This window comes from Dunckerocampus dactyliophorus, chromosome 4, assembly GCF_027744805.1.
Source record: "Dunckerocampus dactyliophorus isolate RoL2022-P2 chromosome 4, RoL_Ddac_1.1, whole genome shotgun sequence".
Classification (NCBI taxonomy): domain Eukaryota; kingdom Metazoa; phylum Chordata; class Actinopteri; order Syngnathiformes; family Syngnathidae; genus Dunckerocampus; species Dunckerocampus dactyliophorus.
The window spans coordinates 2,393,247-2,418,768 of record NC_072822.1 but is presented as its reverse complement, the minus strand read 5'-3'; the positions used below and the strand labels follow the sequence as shown (position 1 = coordinate 2,418,768).

The 25,522-nt window shown below is 41.7% G+C and overlaps 2 protein-coding genes across 4 annotated transcripts; one reads left to right on the top strand and one right to left on the bottom strand.

The window, feature by feature from the left end:
- Positions 1 to 387: 387 nt before the first annotated feature.
- On the top strand, positions 388 to 3,982 carry LOC129180152 (flavin reductase (NADPH)-like). 2 transcript variants are annotated; one of them, XM_054774308.1, is made up of 5 exons: positions 388 to 417; positions 1,090 to 1,233; positions 1,477 to 1,678; positions 3,034 to 3,198; positions 3,695 to 3,982. In XM_054774308.1, the coding sequence occupies exons 2-5, from the start codon at positions 1,099 to 1,101 to the stop codon at positions 3,850 to 3,852; spliced, it is 660 nt and encodes a 219-aa protein (XP_054630283.1). In that variant the 5' UTR covers positions 388 to 417; positions 1,090 to 1,098; the 3' UTR covers positions 3,853 to 3,982. The 2 variants fall into 2 exon arrangements, with proteins under 2 accessions (XP_054630283.1, XP_054630282.1); XM_054774307.1 differs by having other exon boundaries at positions 393 to 417; positions 1,032 to 1,233; positions 3,695 to 3,980.
- Positions 3,983 to 8,413: 4,431 nt separating this feature from the next.
- Positions 8,414 to 24,068, bottom strand: LOC129179297 (long-chain-fatty-acid--CoA ligase ACSBG2-like). Of its 2 annotated transcripts, XM_054772366.1 has the most exons (15): positions 24,025 to 24,068; positions 19,420 to 19,476; positions 19,243 to 19,349; positions 16,451 to 16,734; positions 15,477 to 15,565; positions 15,073 to 15,193; positions 14,915 to 14,995; positions 14,697 to 14,846; positions 13,507 to 13,674; positions 13,254 to 13,435; positions 12,930 to 13,163; positions 12,526 to 12,740; positions 11,663 to 11,802; positions 11,338 to 11,581; positions 8,414 to 9,211 (listed from the first exon to the last, which is right to left on the bottom strand). In XM_054772366.1, the coding sequence occupies exons 2-15, from the start codon at positions 19,464 to 19,466 to the stop codon at positions 9,126 to 9,128; spliced, it is 2,148 nt and encodes a 715-aa protein (XP_054628341.1). In that variant the 5' UTR covers positions 19,467 to 19,476; positions 24,025 to 24,068; the 3' UTR covers positions 8,414 to 9,125. The 2 variants fall into 2 exon arrangements, with proteins under 2 accessions (XP_054628341.1, XP_054628340.1); XM_054772365.1 differs by lacking the exon at positions 24,025 to 24,068 and having other exon boundaries at positions 19,243 to 19,364.
- Between the last annotated feature and the right edge of the window lie 1,454 nt (positions 24,069 to 25,522).

Below are 25,522 nucleotides of genomic sequence, written 5' to 3'. Positions count from 1 at the left end.
CTTTGATTACTTTGAAGCATTTTTTTAGATACCGATAAGACAGCTTTGTGGGTTTTTTTACCCCAAAAATCAAATGGCCATTTAACAACTTTAAGGTGTATTTTTGATAAAATATTAGTAATAACAAATCACAATACTTAATAGCTTCGTTTAGCTTAGCTCAGCATAGTTTAAAGGGCAATCGATACAAACACAAGTTTTTCTAGTTTGAATTGCAAACTTAAGTCTCACTTCCTGCTAGCAAAACTTTCCATTCGGCTAACTACATTTAGTAAAGCTCGTTTAAAGCTTCAACTTTTCCCTGGTAAGACTTTTTTTTATCCACTCCTTTGCAAGAAAAGAGCGCATAGTTGTTTTACAAACACTGCACAACGCAGCTGCTCTTGAACGACGCCCTTCATAGGACAGCGCACAACGGTGAGTGTTTGCGGAAGAGTGTCAAAACAACTTTTAAAACATTGGTTTTTAATTGGTATTTGAATAATGACATCATATTACTACATCAATATGAATGCGTTTATGAGTTATGAGGTTTTTATGACTTCCCACCTGTAGTATTTCAGCATTAATTTGAAGGGGTTCCACAGAAACATCATATTGTTCAGGGTACGTGCATTTTCAGCAGCCTCGCGGATGCAAATTCGGAACCTTTCAGACAAGAGGGTACATTGTAAAAAAGCGTATTCCGCCACAGCTGCAGAAGTAATCAATTGGTCCGCTTGGTAGAAATGCAGCGTCATTTGCCTTCAGCAAATTCATCGCTAATATTCCCATCCGGACTGAAACAACTAAGCTTTTTATTCCACTGCACCCATTAGGAGTCGCCCTCTGTTGGCAGCTAGAAACATTGCAGGTTGAAGGCCCAAAGATGGGGCTGCCCATAAACACATGAGTGTTCAGATGACAAACCCAAATTCCTTCACATTGGCTTCATAATCATTTTGTTACAGCTGAACTTATAAAACTTGGGCGGCAACGTCCATGGCTGTCGGACAAATCACAGCTCTCCAACACTTTTGCACGCTCTGCAGGTCAAAGTCTCTCTCTCTCGCTTGTGAAGTAAAGGGACGCTCTATCTGTGCGTGGCAGAGTCTCAGGATGAAGATCGCCGTGCTGGGAGCGACTGGGCAGACCGGGCAGTTTGTGGTGAGCCAGGCGCTGCAGCAGGGCCACATCGTCACTGCCGTGGTCCGGGACCCGGCCAAACTGGACGTGCGCCATGACAACCTCAAGGTAAACGTCTCCTCCCTGGACTGCATGCCGTGTGTGAGGGTCAAAGTTCACGGTTGCATCGTGTGATGACTTTAGCTGGGTTCTCGTAAAGATAGGATGGCTGGGATGTGTGTTAATACGCTTGAGAAAATAGTAGTAAACAGGCATTTCCTGGTTGCTAGGCAGAATTCGTCCCCAGCCCCAATTAAAAAAAAAAAATGGACCCTGTGATTTATAAAGTGAAATCTTGTGCTCTCCCTTCAGGTGGTGGAAGCCAACATCTTCTCGGTGGACAGCCTCAAGCCCCACTTTAGAGGGGTGGAGGTGATCGTCTCCTGCCTCGGCTTCCCCACCTCCTTCTTCTCCAGCGTGACGGGATACACCCTCTCCATGATGGCCGTGACCGGGGCCATGCGGGAGGCGCGGGTCAACAGGATCATCACCATGACGTCATGGTACACTGACCGTGAGTCCAGCCTCCCGTACTTGTTGTGGGTAATGAACAATATACAAAATATAGAAAAAAAATACAGTTTTAGCTAGGTAGCAGCCACAGCAATGTAGATGGACAACTGCTTGCCGCTAGGCAAAATTTGCAAGCCCAACAGAAAAATTGGCATCTGCCCGACTTCCCTCACACATCGCAGAACGGACAGGGCAAGACGGCAGGACCAGAAATTCCAAAAGCCTCACACTAATGGTAAAAAAAAAAAAAGCAAAGGGTTTTTGGTTTATTAATTCACAGCTGGATCTGGTGGGGCACCGCCTCACTTGCCACTCATGCAAAACCTTCTTGCACCAAGATTCCAGTGGAAAATTCTGAACCTGAGTGGAACCTCTGAAGTCAAACGCAATCCCGATGTCTGGCTGACTTCCAAGTTGTTCAAATTTAAAAACAATGTTCCTCATATCGCAGAGAGTTTCATTTCCTGTTCTATGGTTGTCATCACACTTTGTCTTGTCGCCATTAGTGATTGTGTCCCAAAGCCCAGTAGAAAAAATTGCCGTATCTTTGTCACGGCCATTCTGCTGTGTCTTTGGCAACTTGGGGCAGAAGGCTGCGCTGCCCCACACTTAGCCAATGGACAGGGCGAGTCGGCTGGAACAGGTAGTGTAGCTAGACACACGCTAATTAAATTACTCTAAAAACAGAAATAGATCGTACGTTTATTGGTTCACCATAATGAATGGGGTGGGGCACTGCCTAACTTGCCCCAAATGCAATATCTTAAAGCTGAACACAATCCCCTTCTGTGACGCTGGTTGACTTCCAAGCTTTTCTAATTTCAAAACATTTGCCAATGGAAAAATTGGCCCACCTCTGCCACTCCCACTCTGCTGCCTTCCTGGCAACCTGGGGCAGAAGGCTCCGCTGCTTCAGACTTAGAGAATGGACAGGGCGGGTGGGCAGGAACAGGAAGTCAGACAGACAAATACTAATGAAATTAGTCTAAAAACAGCATGATTATATCTGGTGGGGCACTGCCTCACTTGCCCCAAATGCATTACCTTTCCTACAGTTCCAAAAGCAAGAGGAAAAGTCGAACGCAATCCTGTTATGTGACGCTGGTTGACTTCCAAGCTGTCCTAATTTCAAAACACTTGTTCCGATGTCACAGTAAGAGTCATTTCCTGCTCTATGGTTATCATCGCCATCTTCTTTTGCCATCTGATTTTTTTTAAAGCCAAACAAAAAGCAAAAGATTAGAATTGAACTCTTAGATAGATTGAACGTCAGGTTTGTGCAACTCCAAACTGTACCACTTTTGTGGCGCTCCCCTACATAAACTTCTCATTTTCTTGTGTCTATTTCTTGACCAGCCAACTCCGGAACCCAGTCGCCGTACCTGATTCGCTTCCTGCTGCTGCCCATGATCCGGAGCGTCCTCACCAACATGTTTGAGATGGAGCAGTTCCTGCAGAGCGTCGACGACATCAACTGGACCGTGGTTCGCCCGCCGGGTCTCAAGAACCTTCCGTCCTCAGGTAACGGCAAAGACGGAACAAAAGTCAGAACGCTGCAGGAGACATCATGGAGGACAGGCAAACCTCAGGACGCATTTGGTCATAGTGCAAGCTTATTAGTGCTGACTTGTTAATAAATGGCTTCCTTATGTTCACCTGACATTAGCTTCATACATTTTAGTTGGTGTTTTTAGCATTTATTTGTCATGGTTGAAGATGGGGATTGTGCGGGAAAGAATACCCAGATGTCAAGGAAACACTCGCTGGTGTGGACAGGAAATCAAAGTCATCAAAGGCACAGCCTAAAATCCTTCACAATTTATCATCTGCCATCTGTCTAGTACAGTATTTGTGTTTGGATTTTGGACTCATTTGGTCAAAATCCCAAGGAAGAGTTTGTCAAAGGACAACCCCTGGTTTTCCCCTAAAATGGCTCATTTCCTGTTTGTTTTCAAACATGGGTTCTTGAGACTTTTTAATGCATCCTGTTAATCAATCTTGCCTGTGTCGTCCACAGCGTTGGAGTTCTTGACCCACGAGGGTTACTGTGTGCCTGACAGCAGCGGCCGTCCGGTGGGTAGCACCATAGGGCGGGGGGACGTGGCCCGCTTCATGCTGTCCCTTCTCAACAATAACGCATGGGTCAAGAAGGGAGTCGCCATCATCACCAAATGAGGAACGGCAACATTGTACTGATTACATGCAGTCATTCATGGCCAAATATAACATGCATGTCATGTCTCCTGGATGTGGGAATAAAGTGTTAACATGTTTTTAATATGGTGCAAGGAGATGTTTATTGCTTAATTGCACTGCACACTGACCACTTTATAAACCTTCTAAAGGCTTAATATTGATCCATCAACCACTTTAACAGTGTGCAATGGTTATCATATTGTCTTTACTTTTATAAAATATCCACATAATCTGTCTGCCATTTAATGAAATTGCCATTTAACCCAAATAAAATGCTTTCCTTTATTTAGGTGGCTATATACCTGTAGTAAGAGTTGCAATAATACAGTGCATGTGATTGTAGTACATCATTTCAGTCACGTGAGAGCAGTAATGCCTGTGTGCACTCTAAATCAAAAGGAGTACACTGAATAACTGAAGTGCTGAATAACAAATTCTGCCTTTAACAAGCTAATAATAAATTTTGAAAAAACAGGAGACGCAAAAACCTTTTTTCATTGACATGCAATCCCTCATCCTGTCCTCTAGGCGTCACTGTGTGCAAGGGCATGCTATTTACTATTTATACAATTTCTGGACTTATATATTGGACCGAAGACCCACAAATGGTAAGCGATGACGCATAAATAAATATACACAGTCATTTGGATTGTTACGCCACAAGACAACAAAATTTAAAGCAGTAATAGCATCAAATTGAGCCATTAGCACGCCTAGCTAATCTTAGCTCGAGATTAGCATTTACAGTCACGTTCTGTTCTATTTTCTTAATCAATTACTTAATCAGTCAGGGGGTAAATTAGAGCACTTCATCCCTACACAAAGAAACATTTTCGTTACTATCGCTGCCCTGCGTCATTGATTGATTAATAGAAATTACATGGTTCGACGCCATTTTCATTTAACGACCAGTTAGTGCTTTGTTGTTTGGGGTTTAATCCTGCTTTAAAATGGCTTTGTCGGCCTACTACCCTTCATAAACATTGTGTTTTTGAAAAAAATAGTTGGCAATCTGTTGTGATGATAGATGATGATGAGTGATGGTACATGCTGTAAAAACAGTTGATGGATAAGATGCTCGGATAGCTCAAGCCTGCACTGGGGACATTGTTTGCACATTTAATCTGAAAAAAACAACAACCCAGAAACAATTCTGTTGAAGAATGCAGTCTGATATGTTCACGTACGTGCAAAAGAAGAATGCTTGTACTGTATATGTTCCTCACTACATCTATGTGCTGCACCTGTGTAGTTCTTGGTCACCTGAAGCTTCACTACGTACAGTATAATTACACACATCCTATAGCTTTCCCATTTCCCTGAGTAACTCCTGCTTGACGTACGGTTTACCTAATGAGCTTCTCAATAATGAAGTAGTAAGATGAAGCCTGAAGGCCTCAGTTAAGCTTCAAAATGATTCATATCCTGGACACAATGTGTGTTAAAGTGCATTGTTATTAGTTGAATGGTTATATTTTCACTGGAAATGACACAAAGTGATTCTATTTTCATTATTTCTAACATTTTAAGAAAAAGTTCCATATTCAAATTTATTGACACTCATTGTCTAAACATACATATTCCCTGTTGTAAACGTATAGTTGATTAGAATGTTATAGATTATGCTAGAAGTTACCGGGATCCTTCAGAATGGTGCAAAAAGTAACAATAACAGCGCATCAGCAGCTCTTAACTAGGGCTGTCACATGATTCAAATTGGAATCACATTAATCACAGTTTTCAAGTGAATTCATTACCATTTGGAACTAAGTGTGAAATGAGCCCTTTTTTACTGTATTTTATGAACAAAAAGATAAATGGCGTTATATATTTGTATATTTTTTAACGACTCCAAATGAACTGAAAATTTAAATCATGCTAAGAGATACCACACGTCTGAAAATCTAAAACACCAGTCTCTTTAATAGCAGCAGAACACTTGAATCACAGTCAACAGTGTTATTATGAGCCATCAGGGGTTGTGTTCGAAGACACCACGTAATTTTTCAAGTTGAATGCACTGTTTTGAGTGTAGATTTCTAGTGTTTCCGAGCATGCTTAAATGCAGAAAATTGTGCTTCCGCATTAAGAGTTGCAAAGTGAGTGATGAGAATATCCACTTACTGTTTTTCTTTGTCTTTCTGTTTATTTAGACCACGCATACACGCATTAAAAAAAATTGTTGTGATGTTCGGCGTGTCCCTGAAAGCACCTCGCTGAAGTCATGTGACAGTGAGGAAGTGTGGTTCCAAGGAGGACTAGAGACGTGTTTGTTGGAATTGCACTGCTGTTGATGACTTCAGGTAAAGTTATTAAAGAGCGTCAGACTGTGTGGGGATGCTATTGTGCCCTCGTCTGTCGTCATAACGGAGATGGTGGCTTCACAAGATACGACAGAGTATAGGACCACATTGGGAAAAAAAAAAGCAGAAAATTCGAGAATAAAGTTGTAAATTTACGACTTTTACGAGAAAAAAAGTGTTAAATTTACACGAAAAAGTAGTAAATTTAGGAGAAAAAAAGTTGTAAAATTAGGAGAAAAAAGTTGTGAATTTATGAGAATAAAGTCATAAGTTTACGATAATAAAGTCGTAATATTATGGGAAAAAAGTCGTAAATTGATGAGAAAAACGTCGTAAATATATGAGAATAAAGTTGTAAATTTATGAGAATAAAGTCATAAATTTACAAGAAAAAAGCCTTTAATTTCTGTCAATAAAGTCGTAATATTACGAGAAAAAAGTCGTAAATTGGTGAGAATAAAGTTGTAACTTTATGAGAATAAAGTTGTAAATTTACGAGAAAAGAGTTGTAAATTTACAAGAAAAAAGTTGTAAATTGGTGAGAATAAAGTTGTAACTTTGTGAGAATAAAGTTGTAAATTTATGAGAATAAAGTTGTAAATTTATGAAAATAAAGTCGTAAATTTACAAGAAAAAAGCCTTAAATTTCTGATAATAAAGTCGTAATATTACGAGAAAAAAAGTCGTAAATTGGTGAGAATAAAGTTGTAACTTTATGAGAATAAAGTTGTAAATTTATGAGAATAAAATTATAAATTTACGAGAAAAGTTGTAAATTTACAAGAAAAAAGTTGTAAATTTCAGAGAGTAAAGTGGTAATTTTATGAGAAAAAGAAAAAAAGTCGTAAATTTATGAGAATAAAGTTGTAAATTTATGAGAATAACATTGTCACAATTGCTAGTGACTACTGTTTGTTGTGGTTGTCACTGCTTTGGTACCTGCCTTCTTCTGGCTTGTTTTTTTTTTTTTTTTTTGCAGTTACACCTTAAGCGGGCTGGAGGCGGGGACGCTGGGCACACCTGTTGCTAATTACGCTGTACTCATTTAAGCCGACTACCCACAGCTGGCAGCCGCTGGTTTATTGTTTCGCTACTGCTGGCTACACACCCGAGTGCTTCTGCTACTCACTCCTTGTTCCAATGCCAATTTGGACCTGCTGCCTCCCTGCCGTCCAGCTAACTCCTGAGTTTGTACTTTTCTTCATGGTGTAACTTTCATTTGCCTTTTTTGTCTCTATTTTTGCCACCAAAAGTTCCTGTATAACCACACGAACTCTCAGCCTCTGCATCTGGGGTCCTAACCACACCGAGAACCTGACAAACATTGTAATATTACGAGAATAATGTAAATTTACAAGAAAAAAAGTCTTAATATTACCAGAATAAAGTTGTAAATTTACAAGAAAAAAGTTGTAATATTATGAGAATTAAAGTCGTAAATTTACGAGAATAAAGTTGTACATTTACAAGAAAAAAAGTGGGAAATTTATGAGAGCAGTTGAGCATTTAGCATTTAGATTAGCTTGGCTAGCCCATCTCACTTCCGCCGTTCTTACCCTGCCCCCTCCACATGCCTAAGGCCAACGGCCACATAAGTCCTCCCTTTCCATAGCCGTCTCAGGCAATGCCTGTAACATAGTTTTTTTATTTAAAGATTTTTCTCATACATTTACGGCTTTATTCTTGCAAATTTACGACTTTATTCTCGAAATTTTTCTAATACTTCATCGTAACAGGCATTGCCTGAGACAGCTATGAAAATGGGGCACTTTGGCCTTGGCAAAGGTAATATGTCTTTTTTTTCTCCTCAATTTATGGATTTTTTTCTCCTTAATTTACGACTTTATTCTCGCTAATTTACGACTTGCTGGGTTTTTTTCAATGCGGCGCTAACACTCCGTCGTAACAAGGTGCGCATGCGTTAATTACGCTAGAAATTTTTACGTGATGAATAAATTAGTTACTGCTCTTAATGCGCTATTTTTGACAGCCCTACTCTTAACACAACCTCTTACAGGTTTTGTGTCATTTCCTGCTGAAACACACCCATTCAACTTTTTTTTTTTTTTTTAATGACTAAATATATTTACCGGTAACTAAAAATATGAATGATCATGGTGTCAGCTGTACACACTGCAACCACAGGAGTGTCTGTAGCAAACAAAACAATCACTGCTCAAGTCATTTTACTCTCAGCTTTACACTTACTTTCAAAGAATGAGGTCCAGAGAGCAAAATCAGATTGGCAACACTCATTTAGATGCAATATATTTATCACAAAAATAGACATTTATAATAATCCTCCATAGGGAGTCCTTACAGAGGAAAAAAATTTGGAATTTGCTGATCATTAAAGATGCAGGGTTTCCCAAACTGCATTAACTGCCATAACTATGACATTTACTGTACATGTAAAATAACAATAATAATAAAGAACACAATACACATGAATTTGAAAGATATTTGCTAGGAAATTGCGCACCTGCTTGGTGATGATTAAAACAGCTTACAACATTTTATTCTGACAATTGGGGACCCAGTAAAAAAAAAACAACCCAGGTTAATTACATATAGCAACATCATTATTCAAAATACAGTCTCTCACCAGCCAATTTATGAAGCATCCCAATATAAAACTTGTCAAAGGAAGTAAATCCTTTATTGCATTTTCACTACATTTATCATATATATGCTGAGCTGACTTATTTGACATTACTATCAGGGTGTTCTTCATAAACTGACAAGTGAACCTGCCTAACGTGGCCTGCCTTAGTGGTGCACTTTGGCCATGATTGGCTGGTTTTATTTACAAAAAGTGCATAGTAAATGTTTTCAAGGCAAGCTTAAATAATGTTCCCGAAGAAAAACAAAAATTAAGAGCAGCTTTTTGTTTTTAGCTACAAAGTTGTGCATTTCGTCATATCGCACACTGAGTTCTTCATCGGTGCTTTATTTTTTCTCCTCAGCGTACATCTCATCGATTTTGTCCAGGTACATGTTGACAACAATGGGCCTCCTCAGCTTCATGGTGGGCCCTGCACGCACGCACACACAAAGACAAACATAAACATTTCACCTGAATCTCACAGCCTGATTTGATCTTTTATAGAATGCTGCTTGGAATGTCGCCTGGAATGCTTTGATGACGTGACCTTGACTGGAAGCTGTTGAGGCCACTGATGCTGCGTTCCAGAAAAGGTAAAGGGTAGGATTTGGCTATAACATGCACAAAAAATGCCATGTGCTATTTGACTTCGGCCAGCAGAGGCGCTCCTCACACCGTCTGTACTGGTTTGTGGTCTGAAAGGGACGATGCAGCGGACTCCTCCAGCTGCCTAGATGGCGCCAACATTGGAATGCACAGCGGTTTATAGCTTTGAGTACGCTAACTAACATGTGCGCGCTCACTACTTATGTTTTCCGTCAGCTCTTGATCTTTTTCTGAAAAGTACCCAACTGCAGATGGGCATACGAGAGCGATTTTGGAACCACCGTACTACGGAAGGTCGACCAGAAAACAAACATACTACATCAAGAAGTGGATGAACGTGCCAAACTCAAATACAGCTGCTAGTATTGTGGCTGCACATGAGAATCGTAAGGAGGGGGAAGCCGTTCACAGATAAAAATATCAGACCATCTATTCTTCGAATTTAAAAACCAACAGGAAATGAAAGAAATCCTGTACCTGTCTCTGCAAAGACAGTCCAGCACAGGATCAATAGCATGGCAACAAACATCACCAATCGGAAAACTGGTGACATTCATTCAGCGCAAGCATATGTAATTGCCTGTGATGAGTCAAGCGATGTAAACCATATTGAGCAGACAGCACTGATATGCAGATACGTTTTTTATGAGATAAAAAGTCATAATTACGACTTCCAAGGCCTACCCAGGCCAGCTGTGAGACATAATCCCTCCAGCGTGGCCTAGGTCTTCCCCGGGGGGGCCTTCTCCCGGCCGGGTATGCCCGGAACACCTCACCAGGGACGCGTCCGGTCAGAGCAGCGGCTCTACTGTGAGCCCCTCCCGGATGACCGAGCTCCTCCCCCATCTCTTGGGGGGAGTCCAGCCACCCTACGGAGGAAACTCATTTCAGCCGCTTGTATTCGTGAGTTAAAAAGTCAAAATTACAAGATAAAAATGTATAATTATAAGATAGGAAAGTTATAATCATGGATAAAAAGTCAAAATTATGAGATAAAAAGTAATAACTATGACATAAAAATTCAAAATTATGAGATAAAAAGATACAATTATGAGATAAAAAGATACAATTATGAGATAAAAAGTTTAAGATAAAAATATAAGATAAGAATTAAGATTAAAATTTTTTCCTCATAATTATGGCTTTTTATCTCATAATTTTGACTTTTTATCTCATAATTATGAATTTTCTTATCTTATAATTATATAATTTAGGCTTTTTATCACATCATTTGGACTGTTTATCTGATAATTATGGCTTACCATTGGGATATTGTTTTCTTTCATTGGCCGAAACGGGCTTCCATAGTAAAAAAATAGTAAAAAAAAAATAGTAAAAAAAAAAAAAAAGTCTGCAGCTGCAAACTTTTTTTTTTTTTTTAACTCAAAGAAGAGGCAAAATGGCTGCCAACCCGTTGTATAGCCGATCATAACAACAACATGACTGCAAAATGTTGATCACCTCTCGGAGACTGCTTTTGTGTGTGTTGTACGTGTATTAATTTCAATTTGGAATGAATTTCCCTGAGGACAGATCCCCAAGTTCTATCTGGTCTCGCTTTGGCACCACCTACTGCTTTGCATGTATAAATCCTGACCAGACCTGCCTTTTCAGATGTTTTTCTATAGGGGGAAAAAGATGTAACTTAGGCCTCATAGTCACACACTTGTGATTTCTTTGACTTGAGCTTGTTGACAGCATTTTTTCTGCCTTGTTCCCGTGTCGTCGCTATTCTGCATAAACGGCACAGACATAGACGTCCCGGCAATATTCCGCCTTCGTAGGTATAGTAGCATCACAGCCTGACATCCTCGTATAAGGCAATGCCGTTCAGATAAGATAGAGATTAATGTAAAAGCCTGATTCGCTGTGACGGCTCTGTTGCTGCAAGATCTGTGTGACAGGGGCTACTGATGGCGTAGCCCTCCACCCCGGCTTGCTCACACTCACCGAGCTCCCCTCCAGAGATGGAGAAATCTTTTGCCAGGATGACAAACTTTTGGACCTTCTGGGCGTTGGATATGGCCTTGGCGTTGACACGCTCCATGCCCTCCTGGATGGCCCTGTAGACGGCTGGCTCCTTGTTGTCAACGATCTCTGACACCCTGGTGGCACTCACGCCAATCCCCTGGCAGAAACGTATGGCCTCGTCGGTCAGCTGGTCCGTCGGTTCGCTGTTTTCATTCACGACGCACTGTGGCAGCAAACAGCAAGGTCACTTTGACAAAATGATCATGAACGGAGTTATCAGCTTCAGTGACACACTGGAGCTTACTTTGAGCGTGAGCAGCATGGAGAGGAACTTGCGCCTGTCGCCAATCAGCATGACGTTGCTGATGATGCTCGTCTCAGCCTTCACCAAGTTCTCGATTGGCACGGGCGCCACGTTCTCGCCTCCTGCAGTGATGATGATCTCTGTGTGTGGAGGCCAAACAAACACCATCACCATGGCTTCTGGTCTTTTTAAGGCACACCGGTGCTTTATAGTAGTAGTACTTCTTTCTCGTCAAATCATTGTTGTTTTTCTGATAAAAGTATAACTTTATTCACAAATTAGTCCAGCTTTATTATCACGAAAATGTACTTGTTCTTTGTAATAGTCTGATTTTATTCTGGTAATATTTTTTCACTATGTTTATATAAAAATACATTGTATATTCCGACTAATATTTTGATTTTTTTTTGTTTTCAAAGTTCAGATTATTAATAACATTGTGATTTTTATTCCAATAAAATTGATATTTGGGCTTTATTGTCATAATTACATCTTTATTCTGAAAATATTTTTTGTGTAATATGTTACAACTTTATTCACTTAATATTTTTACTTTATTATTATGCAATTATAATTTTTCCACTTAATTCACATATTTCAGTTTTAATCTTTTTTTTATTTTTTTTCGTAAAATGCTGACTTTATTCACGGAACATTTTGAATTTGTTCACTTAAAATCGTGACTTTTTTTCCCCATAAAATTGCAACTGTTTTCCTGTAATTTTACTACTTAGCCTTTTTTCTTTTCACAGTGGCCCTCCCCTAACACTCTAACACTAACACACCCTAACACTGAGTTAATCAAAAGGATGACAAATACAAATGTACTGTAAGCATTGTGATAACATTACCCGGGTCCTCACCTTTTATCCTTCCTGTGATGAACAGGAAGTTTCGCTCAAACTTTCCCACGTCACCAGAGTGCAGCCATCCGTCTTGGTCCAGGGCCTCTGCTGTTTTGTCAGGCATGTTCAGGTAGCCCATGTAGATGTTCCTGCCCCAGAAGCAGATCTCTCCGTTTCCTTTGCTGTCTTGATTGTCTAGCTTGACCTTGCAGCCTGGCATTACCTTCCCACAGCTGGGAGTGCAGTCAACAGTGTTAGTTTGCTTTGAATTCACACTTGATGTCCAAAGTTATGATTCGGCACCATTGTTTACATGCAGTTTGCTATAAATAAAAAAAAAAAGATGGGATGTTTGTGTTGTTGTTGTGATGTCACGCTAACATTTTTAATAAACAAATCCAAGATACTGCTTAGCCGCTTACCTGCTGATCTGGTAGTCTGCATTTGTGGAGACGGTGTGAGGACCGCTGCTTTCGCTCATGCCGTACAGTTCCATCAAAGGCATGTTTAGGCTCATGAAAAACTCCAGTGTCTCTTTGGAGATGGGGGCCGAGCCTGTAAACAAAGTCCTGCAGCGCTGGAGGCCCAAGGCGGCTTGCACCTTCTTGAAGACCACTTGGTTAGCCAGCGTGAAGCCCCATGGAACACGATTCTCCCTGTCACCACAAATATTTCACAGAGGCATGTCATTTGGGTCACATGTCGACTTGGTCTGAAATCAACCTGGACCTTGTCTCTCGTCTCACCCGTGCATGGCACTGTAGTTGTACTGCAATCCGATGGACTTGGCCCAGTCGGCTGCTCTCTTCTTTAGTGGGGACACCTTGGCTCCGGCAGCCTTCATTTTCTCCTCCATCTTCTCCCAGACGCGAGGAACTCCAAGGAACGTGGTCGGAGACACCTCTTTTAACGTTGTTACCAATGATCCCTTCAGGGAAAATGACATACTCGTCAAAAACCTTGACCATTTTCTTTTTGGAGAACATCGGCTAGCCTCACCTTGAGGGCGTCCGGTTCTGCGAAGTAGGTGGTGGCACCAAACCTCATGGTTATGTACATGTCGTTGACTTGTGCTGCCACGTGGCTGAGCGGTAAATAACTGACCACAGACTCCTCAGCGTATTGCAGGTCGACTACGATTCCTGCTGTTTGGGCCGTCCATGTGAGCTGCACATGAGGAAAAGAAAAGCTGCTAGTTGTTTTTGAAAGAAGCACTGAGACACGCTGATAACTCTCTGCCACGAGTTTCTAAATCTCTGTCTTCGAACCTTTTCTGTTTTTTATTTATGTCATCCTAGTTTCCACCAAGTGGTACAGTTCCACTGTCTGGTTTGGGTTGATTTCAACAAAGACCACCTGCCAGAGTCCTCCATCTCTAAGGGTGAACTTGGACCCCCTCCGGAGGAAGGTCATTTTCACTCCTTGTAACTGCTACCTTGTTCTTTTGGTCACTACCCACAAAAACCCGATGACAGTCGACGCTGTATTAATTCGTCGTACCATCCATCTTTCCCTCACTCCTGAAAAAGACCCAGAGATACTTGAACTCGGACACCCTGCGGACAAAGCTCATTTCCACACCTTGTATCTGCTATCTTGTTTATTTATTTGGACACTACCCACAAAAGCCCTATGACTATTGACGCTGCGTCAGTCCGTCTCACGAGCCATCTTTCCATCACTCTTGAGCAAGACCTCAAGATACGTGAACTCCTCCGCCTGAGGCAGTAAATGCTGAAGGTTACAACTGATGAGGCCATCTGGATCACATCATGTGCAAATGGCTGAGATTTGATCCTAAGACCACCACACTAGACGCCCTCTACATTCTATCCATAAAGATGGTAATAGTCCAGTGTGTACCGTGAATATCTGCCGCTGCAAACCAAGATCTTGCTCCGATTGGACAGGGCGGAGCACCCTTTGGAAGCGTGGTCCACAAAAAGCACACTTACGGGTTGGGCAAACTCGCAATAGTCTGCTGAGGCTTTACAACTGGTCCAGTGTTCAACAACTAAGGTGAAAACCACATTTGACCTCAGGAGTCTCTGCTCCAGTAGTCTGGAATAGACCTCCCCAAGAATGTTGAGGCTTGAAGTTGGAACACAACCCCTGGTCCTCCTTCTTGAAAAGTGGTACCAACCATCAATTTTTTAAAAAGATGATACTTCACTCAAACGGAAACTCACATTGTCGTGGCTCAGCATGACGCCTTTCGGGGGTCCAGTGGATCCTGACGTATAGATGAGGGTACAGCATTCGTTAGCTCGAAGTCTACTGATGGAATCATCCAGGTCTTTGTCAGGGATATCCTCGCCCAGCTTCATGAACTCTGCCCACTAAAATGTGAAACCGTTTAAAACTTAATTTTTGCCATGTCCACATCTTGTCGAAGCTGTGAACGTACCGTATAGAGGGATGGCAGCCTCTCCTGCAGCTCGCCTTTATATTGGACGATTGCTTTAAGATGTGGCAGCTCATCTTTGACCTGCCAAAACACATCAGTTAAAGGGTAGGGTTGAGTCAGTGACAGACCGCCATGGAGCTTGTATAAGGGCTCAGCACCAGCAGAATTTTCTCCAGCTGCTTGTGGTTCTCCACAACCAGGATGTTGGCTTCTGATTTTGCAGCCACGTCCTGACAAGCTGCAGGTGAGTTGGTTGTGTAAATTCCCGTTGCCAGGCCCCTGAAACACACATCAGATCAGGTACTTTATGTGAACAGATCATAAAGAAACAGAACATGAATCTGCAAATTCATCAGTAAGGTCAATAATTGAATCCAGCCATGTCATCATAGTGATAATCATCTAAAAGTCTGATGGCCGATACCAACATTGGGACTTTAACTACAGCAACAGATGTAAGCGATAAATGCAGTGCCAGGGCGAAAGGTGCCGAGTCACTGTACACAGGTGCATTGTTGCACCTACAAACAACACCTGTGGTGTTCAGTTTCTCGCGTCTTACCCGGCGAAGATGCAGCCCATGTCTGCGATGAACCACTCGGGGGCGTTGAATCCCAGGATCCCCACGCCATGGAACCGCTCCAGGCCCAGCTGAGAGAGGTCACACATGCATTTTTAACACTTTGCCTCTGTTACATTTGACCGACATCCAGTTTCGTAAGCTGCGTGTGGCACAAACACGGCCTTGAAACGGGATCTGTAACACAAGCTGTAGATTTCACACACCCATGTACAGTATTAGCTTCCCTCGAGAGATGATGGCGATAGTTACTGGCGCTTCTGGGCGGGTTGTGGGTTGCTACAATTCCCTGAAATGTTTGTCATGTCAAAGCAGCAAAGGGGAAAAATAGAAAACAGCAGCATATGTTGTTTTTAATAAACAGTATAGCAGCTCATTAGCGATTGGGAAGTTAAGACTGTAAGTGTGACTGAGAGTGTTCTGATCCGATCTAGGTCATTTTACAGTCCTGTGTAATCCACGTCTGACCGGTTGAGGGACAGTGCGGGTGAGCTGGCGTCTGTCTGCCAGCTCGTGTGTTGCTTACAAGTGTGACAAAAGCGATTGACGCTTGATAAGATGTGTGCGTGATGAAACAAGTAAACAAAGGGACACTGTTTCAAACGGAATTTTTACTTTAGCTAACACAAACTCTCCAATTTAGGATGCAATTCTTAATAGGCAAGTACATTTTTACATTGCTGTGCCAAGGAACCATTCCTGGTTATTTGAGGTCAATTAAAAACTTGCATACCTTGCATACTGACACCCTGCATACCTTGCATACTGGACGTGCCCTCTGTCGACAAAGGTATTTTAAAGTAATCAGAGAACTCAGCATAATATGAAATACAGTTGAGGACAATTTAGCGTTCTGAGCTCACATAAGACAGCATACAGTCGCAATAATTAACAGTAGAAGAAAGCCTCCAGACGTGTGGCAGTGCAAAAGTACTTTCTCTTCAATGCAAACAAACCTTCAGAAAGCTCTTGGCGGCTGCTCGGCACTGCTCGTAGTACTGCCTCCAGCTCAGCGTCACCCACTGGCCGTCCTTCTTGTGGGCCAAGGCTGGGTGACTCCCGAAGCTCTCCACCGTCTCCAGGAACATTTGATGCACGGTGATGGGGGTGTCCGCCGCAGGCCCCGATGCCTCCATCCTCAGTCTGACCGCCTGGTCCCTGCTGGTGGTCCACAGCTGCTCTGCCGGAGTCAGGGCGCTCGCCGCGGCCACCTGCGGCCTCAGCGGTGTGGCCTTTGGCTCTGGGGGGCAACAGGGGCAGCTGCATTTACCCGCCATTGATGACAAGTCACACGAGAACAACTAAACTGAACCAAACCACAGTGAGGAGTGAGACAGGAGTGCGGGCATGGCTGGATATCCCGTGTGGGTGTGTTACATGGCGATTCTGTCGCCCCGCCAGGGAGGCGAGGTCTTGTTGTTACTTGAGATGAAACAGGAAGGTGCGTGCATGCTTACCTGCTCGTCTGGTTTGGAAAGCTAAGTCATTTTGTTTGCTTGCTACAAACATTGCTTTTTGTTTTTTTGGTTGTGTCCTCATGTGCCATCCACAGTGTTGTAGTGTCCTGGTTTTGGCACGATCATGATATTATTACAGTACACTCATTGTCCACAATGTTTGGCACACTTGCAACTACTATCCTAAGTTCAGTAAGGTAACCAAAATAATAGAAACAGCTGCCAGTATGATGCAATGCTGTGGCATAGCACTGCCACAACCACAACAGTGAACAAATTGGTCAATACACGTGAGTAAAGGCTCTCTTGTATTTGATCTCATTAGTATGCAACCCTGCCGGAGGAGTATTGTTTTGTTCTTCAAAGTTTGGAGTCTTTAAAGAGGTTTTTTTTTTCCATGACCCCAGGTGACATTTGTTGGACAATACCTGAATTAGTAACTATTTAATAAGTTGTTATTATTGTGTTTGTACTGGTGATAGATTAGCATAGTCTGCCTTTTGTCTTAATGATAACTTTTAAATTAACATTACAGTCTTCGCTCGCAATCACGGTTTGATTATTGCTCCCTCGCTATATCGCGGCTTTTCAAAAAAATTATTAACTAGAGAAGCACTCGGAGAGCTCAGACCTCTGCCAAGCGCCATAGTTCCCCCCACATTGGGATTCACACCAAAATAATAATCCTACATTCATTGATATAATGTAGAATCTATACATTTTTTTTACAAGTGCTCTGTTTTTTTGTGTTATATGCACACATGCCAAAAATGGTCCTATTTTGCAATGTTATAGAATCCCTTTTAAAAAAAATTCTTGGATACAGACGGTCATCCGCATCACCACCAAAATTTGATCGGTTCTTCCGTATCGTATTTCAGACCATTCCTGAAAATGTAATCGAAATCTATTCAGAACTTTTCAAGTTATTTTGAACACAAACAAATAAACACATAAGCCGGCAAAAACATAACCTCCACGCGCCGGCGCTTGGCGGAGCCAATAATTAATAAATGATCGCTGTCTCGTGGTTGAATATGGCCTAATATTGGTTTGATAAAATATGCATATTTAAGCAAATTGCGCTTATTTTGGCCTAAATTAAGCATTTTCAAGCATAAAAACAGCTACATGAACTAACTAAATGAACTAAAATACAAGTAGAAGGCAGAAGAAGCATTCTAATTGGGAACGTACGGTAGTATTGTGTTCTACATTGGCCACTCGGTGTCAGTAATTGTTCGGTGAGACAGGCAATAGACTCGTCACTAAAGTTCCCGAGGGAAGACATTTACTGTGACACTGTTCGATCAGGAGTTTTATTCACGTCTTCCACGGCTTATTTACTCTTATTATGTCTACTATATTGGATAATATGAGTGTAAAGCCATTAAAGCACGCTCTGAAGTACGCTGTCCATAAAAAAACAAGGAACTGCTAACATCTGAGTCTATGTTATCTTATTTATATCTAATATGGCTTATTTTCTCTGATTATATCTACTATATTTGGTAATACAAATGTAAAGGTGACTACAGCAGGGTTATTTCAGGTCTTGAGGGAGCTCATAATGTTAAAAACCGTATTTAGAAGATCATAAACAGGTTATCTTTCCCATAATTCCGAAAATATTCCATTTATTTATATTGAATCCTACTTCACGGGAACTTATCACTTATCAGTGATGTGTGTGGAACCTATTAACCGTGATACACGAGGGGGGATGAGTGTATAAGGTATTACAAGATGTCATGTGTTGTGTAATATCTGTGACGTTGATGTTAGCTACTGTTGAGTTGCTGAATGCCAGTGACTGGTGTGAGTTGTGGCTGACAGCAGCTCCTGTGTGAATGCTCACTTTGCCATTGCAGTAGTATTATACTACAACGGCCACTATGTGTCAGGAAGGTTGTATTAAAAATTAAACGTTCATTAAAAGAAAATTCTATGAATTACAAAAAATCTTTATTTACAATATTGGAGTGACATTAATGAGTTTTATTTAAAAAGCATAATCAACAAATTATTTAAAATATAATAATATAAAAAAATTTAATAAAAGTGTATTGTCTGCATTAGGAATATCAATGTAATAGTAACCAATTGAATAATTAAGAAATACTACTGTAAGTAGTAGTGTTAACATATAAACAGCATTTTTGTGTCAAATATTTAATGTTTTACAAATCGGGATTTTAATAAGAATTTGCACAAAATAAATACAATAAAAGTTTATTTTCAGCATCAAATAAGTTGCCCACCCCCCATCTTGCCCAAACTTGTTACAGTACCTGGTTTGGGTCTGTCCTGTGCTTCAGCTGAGGGTCCGCTCTGTGACTCGGAAGTGGAGTCCATGGTGAGAGTAGAGAAGGCCAGATCCCCATTTTGCTGTGACATGCTGGGAATGAATACACTGAAGTTGAATGAGACGATGTTTCAAATCAAGTGGATGCTTGGTGTCCGTGTACCTCTTCACATTGGCCGTCAGCCCGTTGCTCAACGCAGCATCACCCATCTTCCCTTCACTGTTACACGGAATATGAGCATTAATGTCACACTGAAAGGACTCCGCTCCTTTATAAACGTCACATTGCAACACTGAATGACCCTTATGTTGAAAGTTTATTTGTGTCAGACAGAGTTGGGACATCTTTGGCATGCACCCTTCAGTCTTGAGTCACCTTTGGCCTAAATAATAGTAAAGCTGCGTTGGCTCATCAGCCAGCATGGCAGACAAGACCAAACATAAACGTTGTCAACACGCCAGCAGAGCCTCTGGCAAGTTTGTGTCCTGTTTGCGTAGAAATTGTGCCATCTAGTGGGCGTAATGTACAACTACGTAGTCTGCGTTCAGAAAGATAATGCAAAAAAAAGTTATTTACCATAAATGATCCAATTGCCGCCTCTATTGAATGAAGTCTCCTATGGCTGCCTGGTGCTTGGTGCTTGGTCTAGAAAAGCGAACACCTGCCTGGTGGTGATCAAAACATAGTTGTGGCTTTCGGCTACTCCCTTATGTAGTTTTGAAACATTAACTCCACAGTATGTCAGTAGCTGAATGCATTTGAAGTACCATGAGTGGTCAACATCTAGCAGCTCTATCTACCTCTGTATGCTCTTTAAAACTTTTGGTGTTTCCCGTTATTACAAAATTGTCTCTGTTGCTGCTGTGTTATGCAATCCACTATGTGCTAACAATGTGTCGTTTTCTTCTTTCTCATGCTCTCCAAATCATTAGACTGTTGTCACTGCACTTTGTTGTGTAACATGTTTTTTGGTGATGGAAACTTTTGGTAGAAATAAGTGGTGCTAGACGACCACAATGCAGACAGTGGAGGAAAGCACAACTAGAATGGCAGTGAAAGACAAATAATCATTAAAAAGTCGTTTAAAAAATATGATACAGTTCCACTCCCGTCCTTTAGGTGGCGGTAATGCACATTACAAAAGCGAGTGACTACTGCAGCGAATAGCAAGCCGCTTAGTAACATATCTACATATTTTTGTGATTTACTCGCTTGGAATCCTTGACTTACTAAAAAAAATGGTGGTAGATGACCACGATGTATCCCACCAGATACATACATACAGATCTTCTGGATTTGTCTCATGCCTTTCAGCAATTCAGTGGATGGAAGCACAACTAGAGTGGCAGTGAAAGCCTAAAAATCCGTAAGATCATTTTGGCCAATGTTGTTCCACTCCAGTCCTGTAGGTCAGTGGTCCCCAACCTTTTTTGACCCACGGACCGGCTTGTGTTCCCACAAATCTCCCACGGACCGGGGGGCTCGTACATTGTCGCGATCTAATTTATCTTATTTATGATGTATTGTGTAAAACTAAGACATGAATAACATCAAATTAAGAGCACAAAATGAATGCTGACCCACCATCCACCAGTTCAAGTTCCAGCCAAGTGTTTCCAGAGAGATGATTACATGGCTGTTTGACGTGTGTGGTAAAAGGCAGTGGCTAGCATGAATTAGCTTGAGACAAATGTGGACATTAGCACTCAATAAGTCATCAAAACTTACCTTCATGCATTCCCACATAGTATCAGCATTTGACACCAAATATGAGGTGGAAGGAAAATGGTAAAAATACACTAGTAGTCTATCTGTGCGGCATGAGATAAAGTTAGCACACCCACAATGGACATCCGTCAAGTGAAACGGATGTAATAGAGAGAATCCGGCCACTTTTCAAAATAAAACATTTTAAAAAATGAAATAATGGAAATTATTTTTTCCTTCTGTGCGGCCCCGTACCAAATGACCCATGGCCCGGTACCGGGCCGTGGCCTGGGGGTTGGGGACCACTGCTGTAGGTGATAGTGAAGCACATTAGAGGTTTTACCACAACTCTATCTGGTGGCTCTGATGGCTCACTACCCCAACTTGGGCCCAATGCAAGTGGACTGTAATGTTGAGAAGTGAAAATGCACCCCTGAATATGGACCTAGAACTTAATTTTGCAACTTAGCGTACTACTATGATGCCACTAGGACACACTGTGTCCCAAAACAACACTCAAGTCTGACCTTTTTTTTTTAAACAGTGAAAAGTAACTTTTGGTCAAGATTCCTGTGGGTCAAAGTTTGCAAGTTTTGCAGAATAAAGAGTGTGGCAAGTCAAGATCAAGCAAAGTCCACTCAAGTGCACAAAGGTCAATTCTTACATCCTCATATGTACATATACTGTACACTATATACAGTGTAACTATGTGTGTGTGTGTGTGTTTGAGTTAGCAATTTGTTCTAGCTGATCAAAAGTTTAAGAGCACAACCTTTAAAAGCCCAAATCTTGGCAAATGTGTGGATTGAATGTGATTTTCTGTCAGGTATTCTCACTGTCATGATCTCCTGATGGCAAAGGCAGAAAAGCTTTCTCTCTTTGAACGCGGTGGGATTGTTGAGCTGCATAAGCAAGGCCTCTGGGAGCGCGCCATCGCTGCCGAGGTTGGACGCAGTAAGACAAACTTCTTCAAACATCCTGAGGGTTATGGAACAAAAAAGTCAAGTGACAAAAAAAAAAATCCGGCCCTGAGCCGGAGGATGCCATTGGCTGTCCGTCAAGACACAGGACCATCCTTGGCCCAAATGAAGGTTGTTACTGGTGCCGAGTGCAGTCCAATAACCATCAGACGCCATCTGCCAGAGAAAACTTTGAAGAAAGAAAAAAAAGGTCTTCAAAGGCCTTGTCTCCTTCAGTGCCACAAAATTGGCAGTTTGGAATTTGTAGGCGAGCACCAAACACGGGACATTGAAAGGTGGAAGAAAGTTTTATTCTCTAATGAGAAAAAATGTAACCTTGAAAAATGTTATTTAGTCTCACTTCCATTTCTTCTTTTTGCACTTTGAAGCTCTACTTACAACCGCCTTAAGATCCAACAGTGCAAAATGTAAATTCTTGCATGTCTTAGCAATCACAAGGACAAAACACATGAAATAATTGATCTAAACAACACAAACAATTATAGCCATAAACTTGTAAGTGTACAAATGTGGTGGGCCACTGCTCCACTAAAACAAATGGTCAAACAACAGAAAAATAAAGTCTGTGCTGTGCATTTTTGTGATTTACGCCAAATATATTTTGATTATAAATTATTATTATATTTTCATTGATTTAAAGGGAAGTTCAAAAACTGCTTGACATCCAAGAATATTTGCAGGATTTTACTAAAAAAATACACAATGTATTTTGTAAAATTAATAAAATAATATAAAGAAGCGTCTTTCTGGGCACTGAAGGACATCATACAGTGGTGTGAAAAAGTGTTTGCCCCCTTCCTGATTTCTTATTTATTTGCATGTTTGTCACACTTAAATGTTTCAGATCATCCAACAAATGTAAATATTAGTCAATGACAACACAACTCAACACAAAATGCACTTTTTCTCAACCTCCATGGCCCTATGTGAAAAAGTGACTGCACCCCCTGTTGGCCCCACCCCCCAAAAGAAAGTAATTGAGATCTATCAGTGTGGAAAAGGTTCTGAAGGCATTTCCAAAGCTTTGGGACTCCAGTGAACCACAGTGAGGGCCATTATCCCCATATATGGCAAAAAGTGGAACAGTGGTGAACCTTTCCAGGAGTGGCCGGCCAACCAAAATGACCCCAAGAGCACAGTGACGACCCATCCAAGAGGTCACAAAAGACCCCACAACAACATCCAAAGAACTGCAGGCCTCACTTGCCTCAGTTAAGGTCAGTGTTCATGACTCCACCATAAGAAAGACACTGGGCAAAAACGGCCTGCACGGCAGAGTTCCAAGACCAAAACCACTGCTGAACAAAAACAACATTAAGGCTCGTCTCAATTTTGCCAGAAAACATCTTGATGATCCCCTTGAATTGTGCTGAAGGAGAATGTCCGGCCATCTGTTGGTGACCTCAAGCTGAAAGCAACTTGGGTTCTGCAGCAGGACAATGATCCAAAACACACCAGCAAGTCCACCTCTGAATGGATGAAGACTTTGGAGTGGTCTAGTCCAAGTCCTGACCTGAATCCTATTGAGATGCTGTGGCATGACCTTAAAAAGGAAAAACCTCCAATGTGGCTGAATGACAACAATTCTGCAAAATTCCTCCCAGCGCTGGAAGAGACTCATTGCAAGTTATGGCAAACGCTTGATTGCAGTTGTTGCTGCTAAGGGGGGCCCACCCAGTTATTAGCTTTAGGGGGCAATCACTTTTTCACACAGGGACATGTGGGTTTGGATTTTTTTCTCCCTTAATAATAAAAAGTTTCATTTAAAAACTGCATTTTGTGTTGAGTTGTGTTGTCATTGACTAATATTTACATTTGTTTGATCTGAAACATTTAAGTGTGGCAAACATGCTAAAAAAATAAGAAATCAGAAAGGGGGCAAACACTTTTTCACACCACCGTACATCAATTGACAGCTAGTCAATTTTGCAAATACGTTGTAAAGAAACAGTCATTTCAATGGGGGTTGTACAATGTGTGCTGCAAATGTGAGCAACAACACTGCAATGAAAATGACAATAAATATGAAGGTAATGGAACTCAAACCAAGACAAAGTGCAAAATAAGCAGTGCCTCTTACCTCCTACACGCAGTCCGATGAAGACCTGAAGGAGTGTTAGGCTGACCTGTGCAGGTGCTCCACTCTGACTGCCCCCCCCTCCTCTGGAGGTGAGCAGCAGCCTATAGGAAGCCTGCGTGGCAGGAATGCCTTGCAAGCGCCCTCTCCGCCACACCTCCCATCTCAGGTCCAGAGAGAGTTACGCAATCCAGCGAGCCGCGACGCCCGGTTAAACATCCACCGCCCGAGTCGAGCCAAGGTCACGACTTGTCAAGGTGACGAAGACCCGAAAGCTGACACCTGTGTGCCTTGTTTGTGTTCACATCAGATGACTGCTGTTGACATTAGTGACAGCCCAGCAGGGTCATCTTTGTGAAGGCGGACATTTTGAATGGGGTTGGTGTACCTAATGTTATGGCCTGCGGTGCATTACCAGCATTCTTCGGGTTATGGTTTAACCGCACAGCTCTTAAAAAGACGTTAAGTGGAACCTCCAACGTGAGGGTGTCAGTGATGACAAGTGTGATGATAACCATAGAACCAGAAATGGAGCTTATACAGCGACAGTGGCTCTGGCTGCTCAGTACAACATGGGAAATACAATTGATTAGATGTCCATCAGCTACCAGTGCCAGTCAAAAGTTTGGAGACACTTCCTCGTGCTTTTCAGTGAGAAGGTGTGTCCAAACCTAGCCCTCTACTGCAGGTAGACTAAATGACACTGTTAATGTGCTACACAACACTTAGCAATCCCAGTATTACCAAAAAAACACCACAAGGTGTCAGTATCGCGCCGCAAACACCTGCCTGTTCAGTCTATATGAAGCGTCTTCAAAGGGTGAGTCATTTTTACTTGACTTCAGTTTTATTATACATCTTTTTACACTTGTACGACAACTAGTATGTTAAGAATATTTTTACTTGAACACATTGCCTGTACTGTTAATAGAGTTTTTTTAGTGACAGTTTGACCATGGAACGGATACATTTACAGTATGATTATCTACGGGGAAAGTGTTTAACTTTGTTGGTTCCACTTGTGTTTTTAGGATTTCTGAGTACTTCATGTGCAGCCAAAAACAACTGTTACACATAATTGAGCCAACCTTAACTTATTACTGCCATTACTTTGTGACTACTGCAGTATTTCTATGTAAGATACATGCATGACTGCAATGGGCTTTTCTTACAGTATGTTTTTTTGAAGGTAATGTGGAGTAAAGTTCACCCTGTTTCCAAAGTGACACGCAGTAACCTCCTTGAAGCGCACGCAGGTCAGCGAATCACACCACATCCGACACAGCGTAACACACTTTGAGGTGGGAGGGGATTGTCAATGATTGGTGAGGCCGCTCATCGCCGCTAGCTTCAGGGAAAGGACAGCTGTGTTGTATTGGTTATCCGCATTCAATCGTAAACTGCGTTACAGACTGTTTGCATCACTTTGTGGTATTTCATATGCCAGTTTTATTTCATATTTCATTTGTGCTCTGCCTTCATTGCTGTTCGGTCGTCTCTG

What these genes read in the sequence shown, in the direction of transcription:
- LOC129179297 (XM_054772365.1), bottom strand. Translation starts at nt 19,466, where the DNA reads ATGGGTGATGCTGCGTTGAGCAACGGGCTGACGGCCAATGTGAAGAG. An exon ending in ATGGGCTGCATCTTCGCCGG is followed by an intron (nt 15,194 to 15,476) that starts GTAAGACGCGAG and finishes TGTGTGTTTCAG; the next exon opens with GGGCCTGGCAACGGGAATTT. An exon ending in AGCTGGAGAAAATTCTGCTG is followed by an intron (nt 14,996 to 15,072) that starts GTGCTGAGCCCT and finishes GTGTTTTGGCAG; the next exon opens with GTCAAAGATGAGCTGCCACA.
- LOC129180152 (XM_054774308.1), top strand. Translation starts at nt 1,099, where the DNA reads ATGAAGATCGCCGTGCTGGGAGCGACTGGGCAGACCGGGCAGTTTGTG. An exon ending in GACGTCATGGTACACTGACC is followed by an intron (nt 1,679 to 3,033) that starts GTGAGTCCAGCC and finishes TTTCTTGACCAG; the next exon opens with CCAACTCCGGAACCCAGTCG. An exon ending in CAAGAACCTTCCGTCCTCAG is followed by an intron (nt 3,199 to 3,694) that starts GTAACGGCAAAG and finishes TGTCGTCCACAG; the next exon opens with CGTTGGAGTTCTTGACCCAC.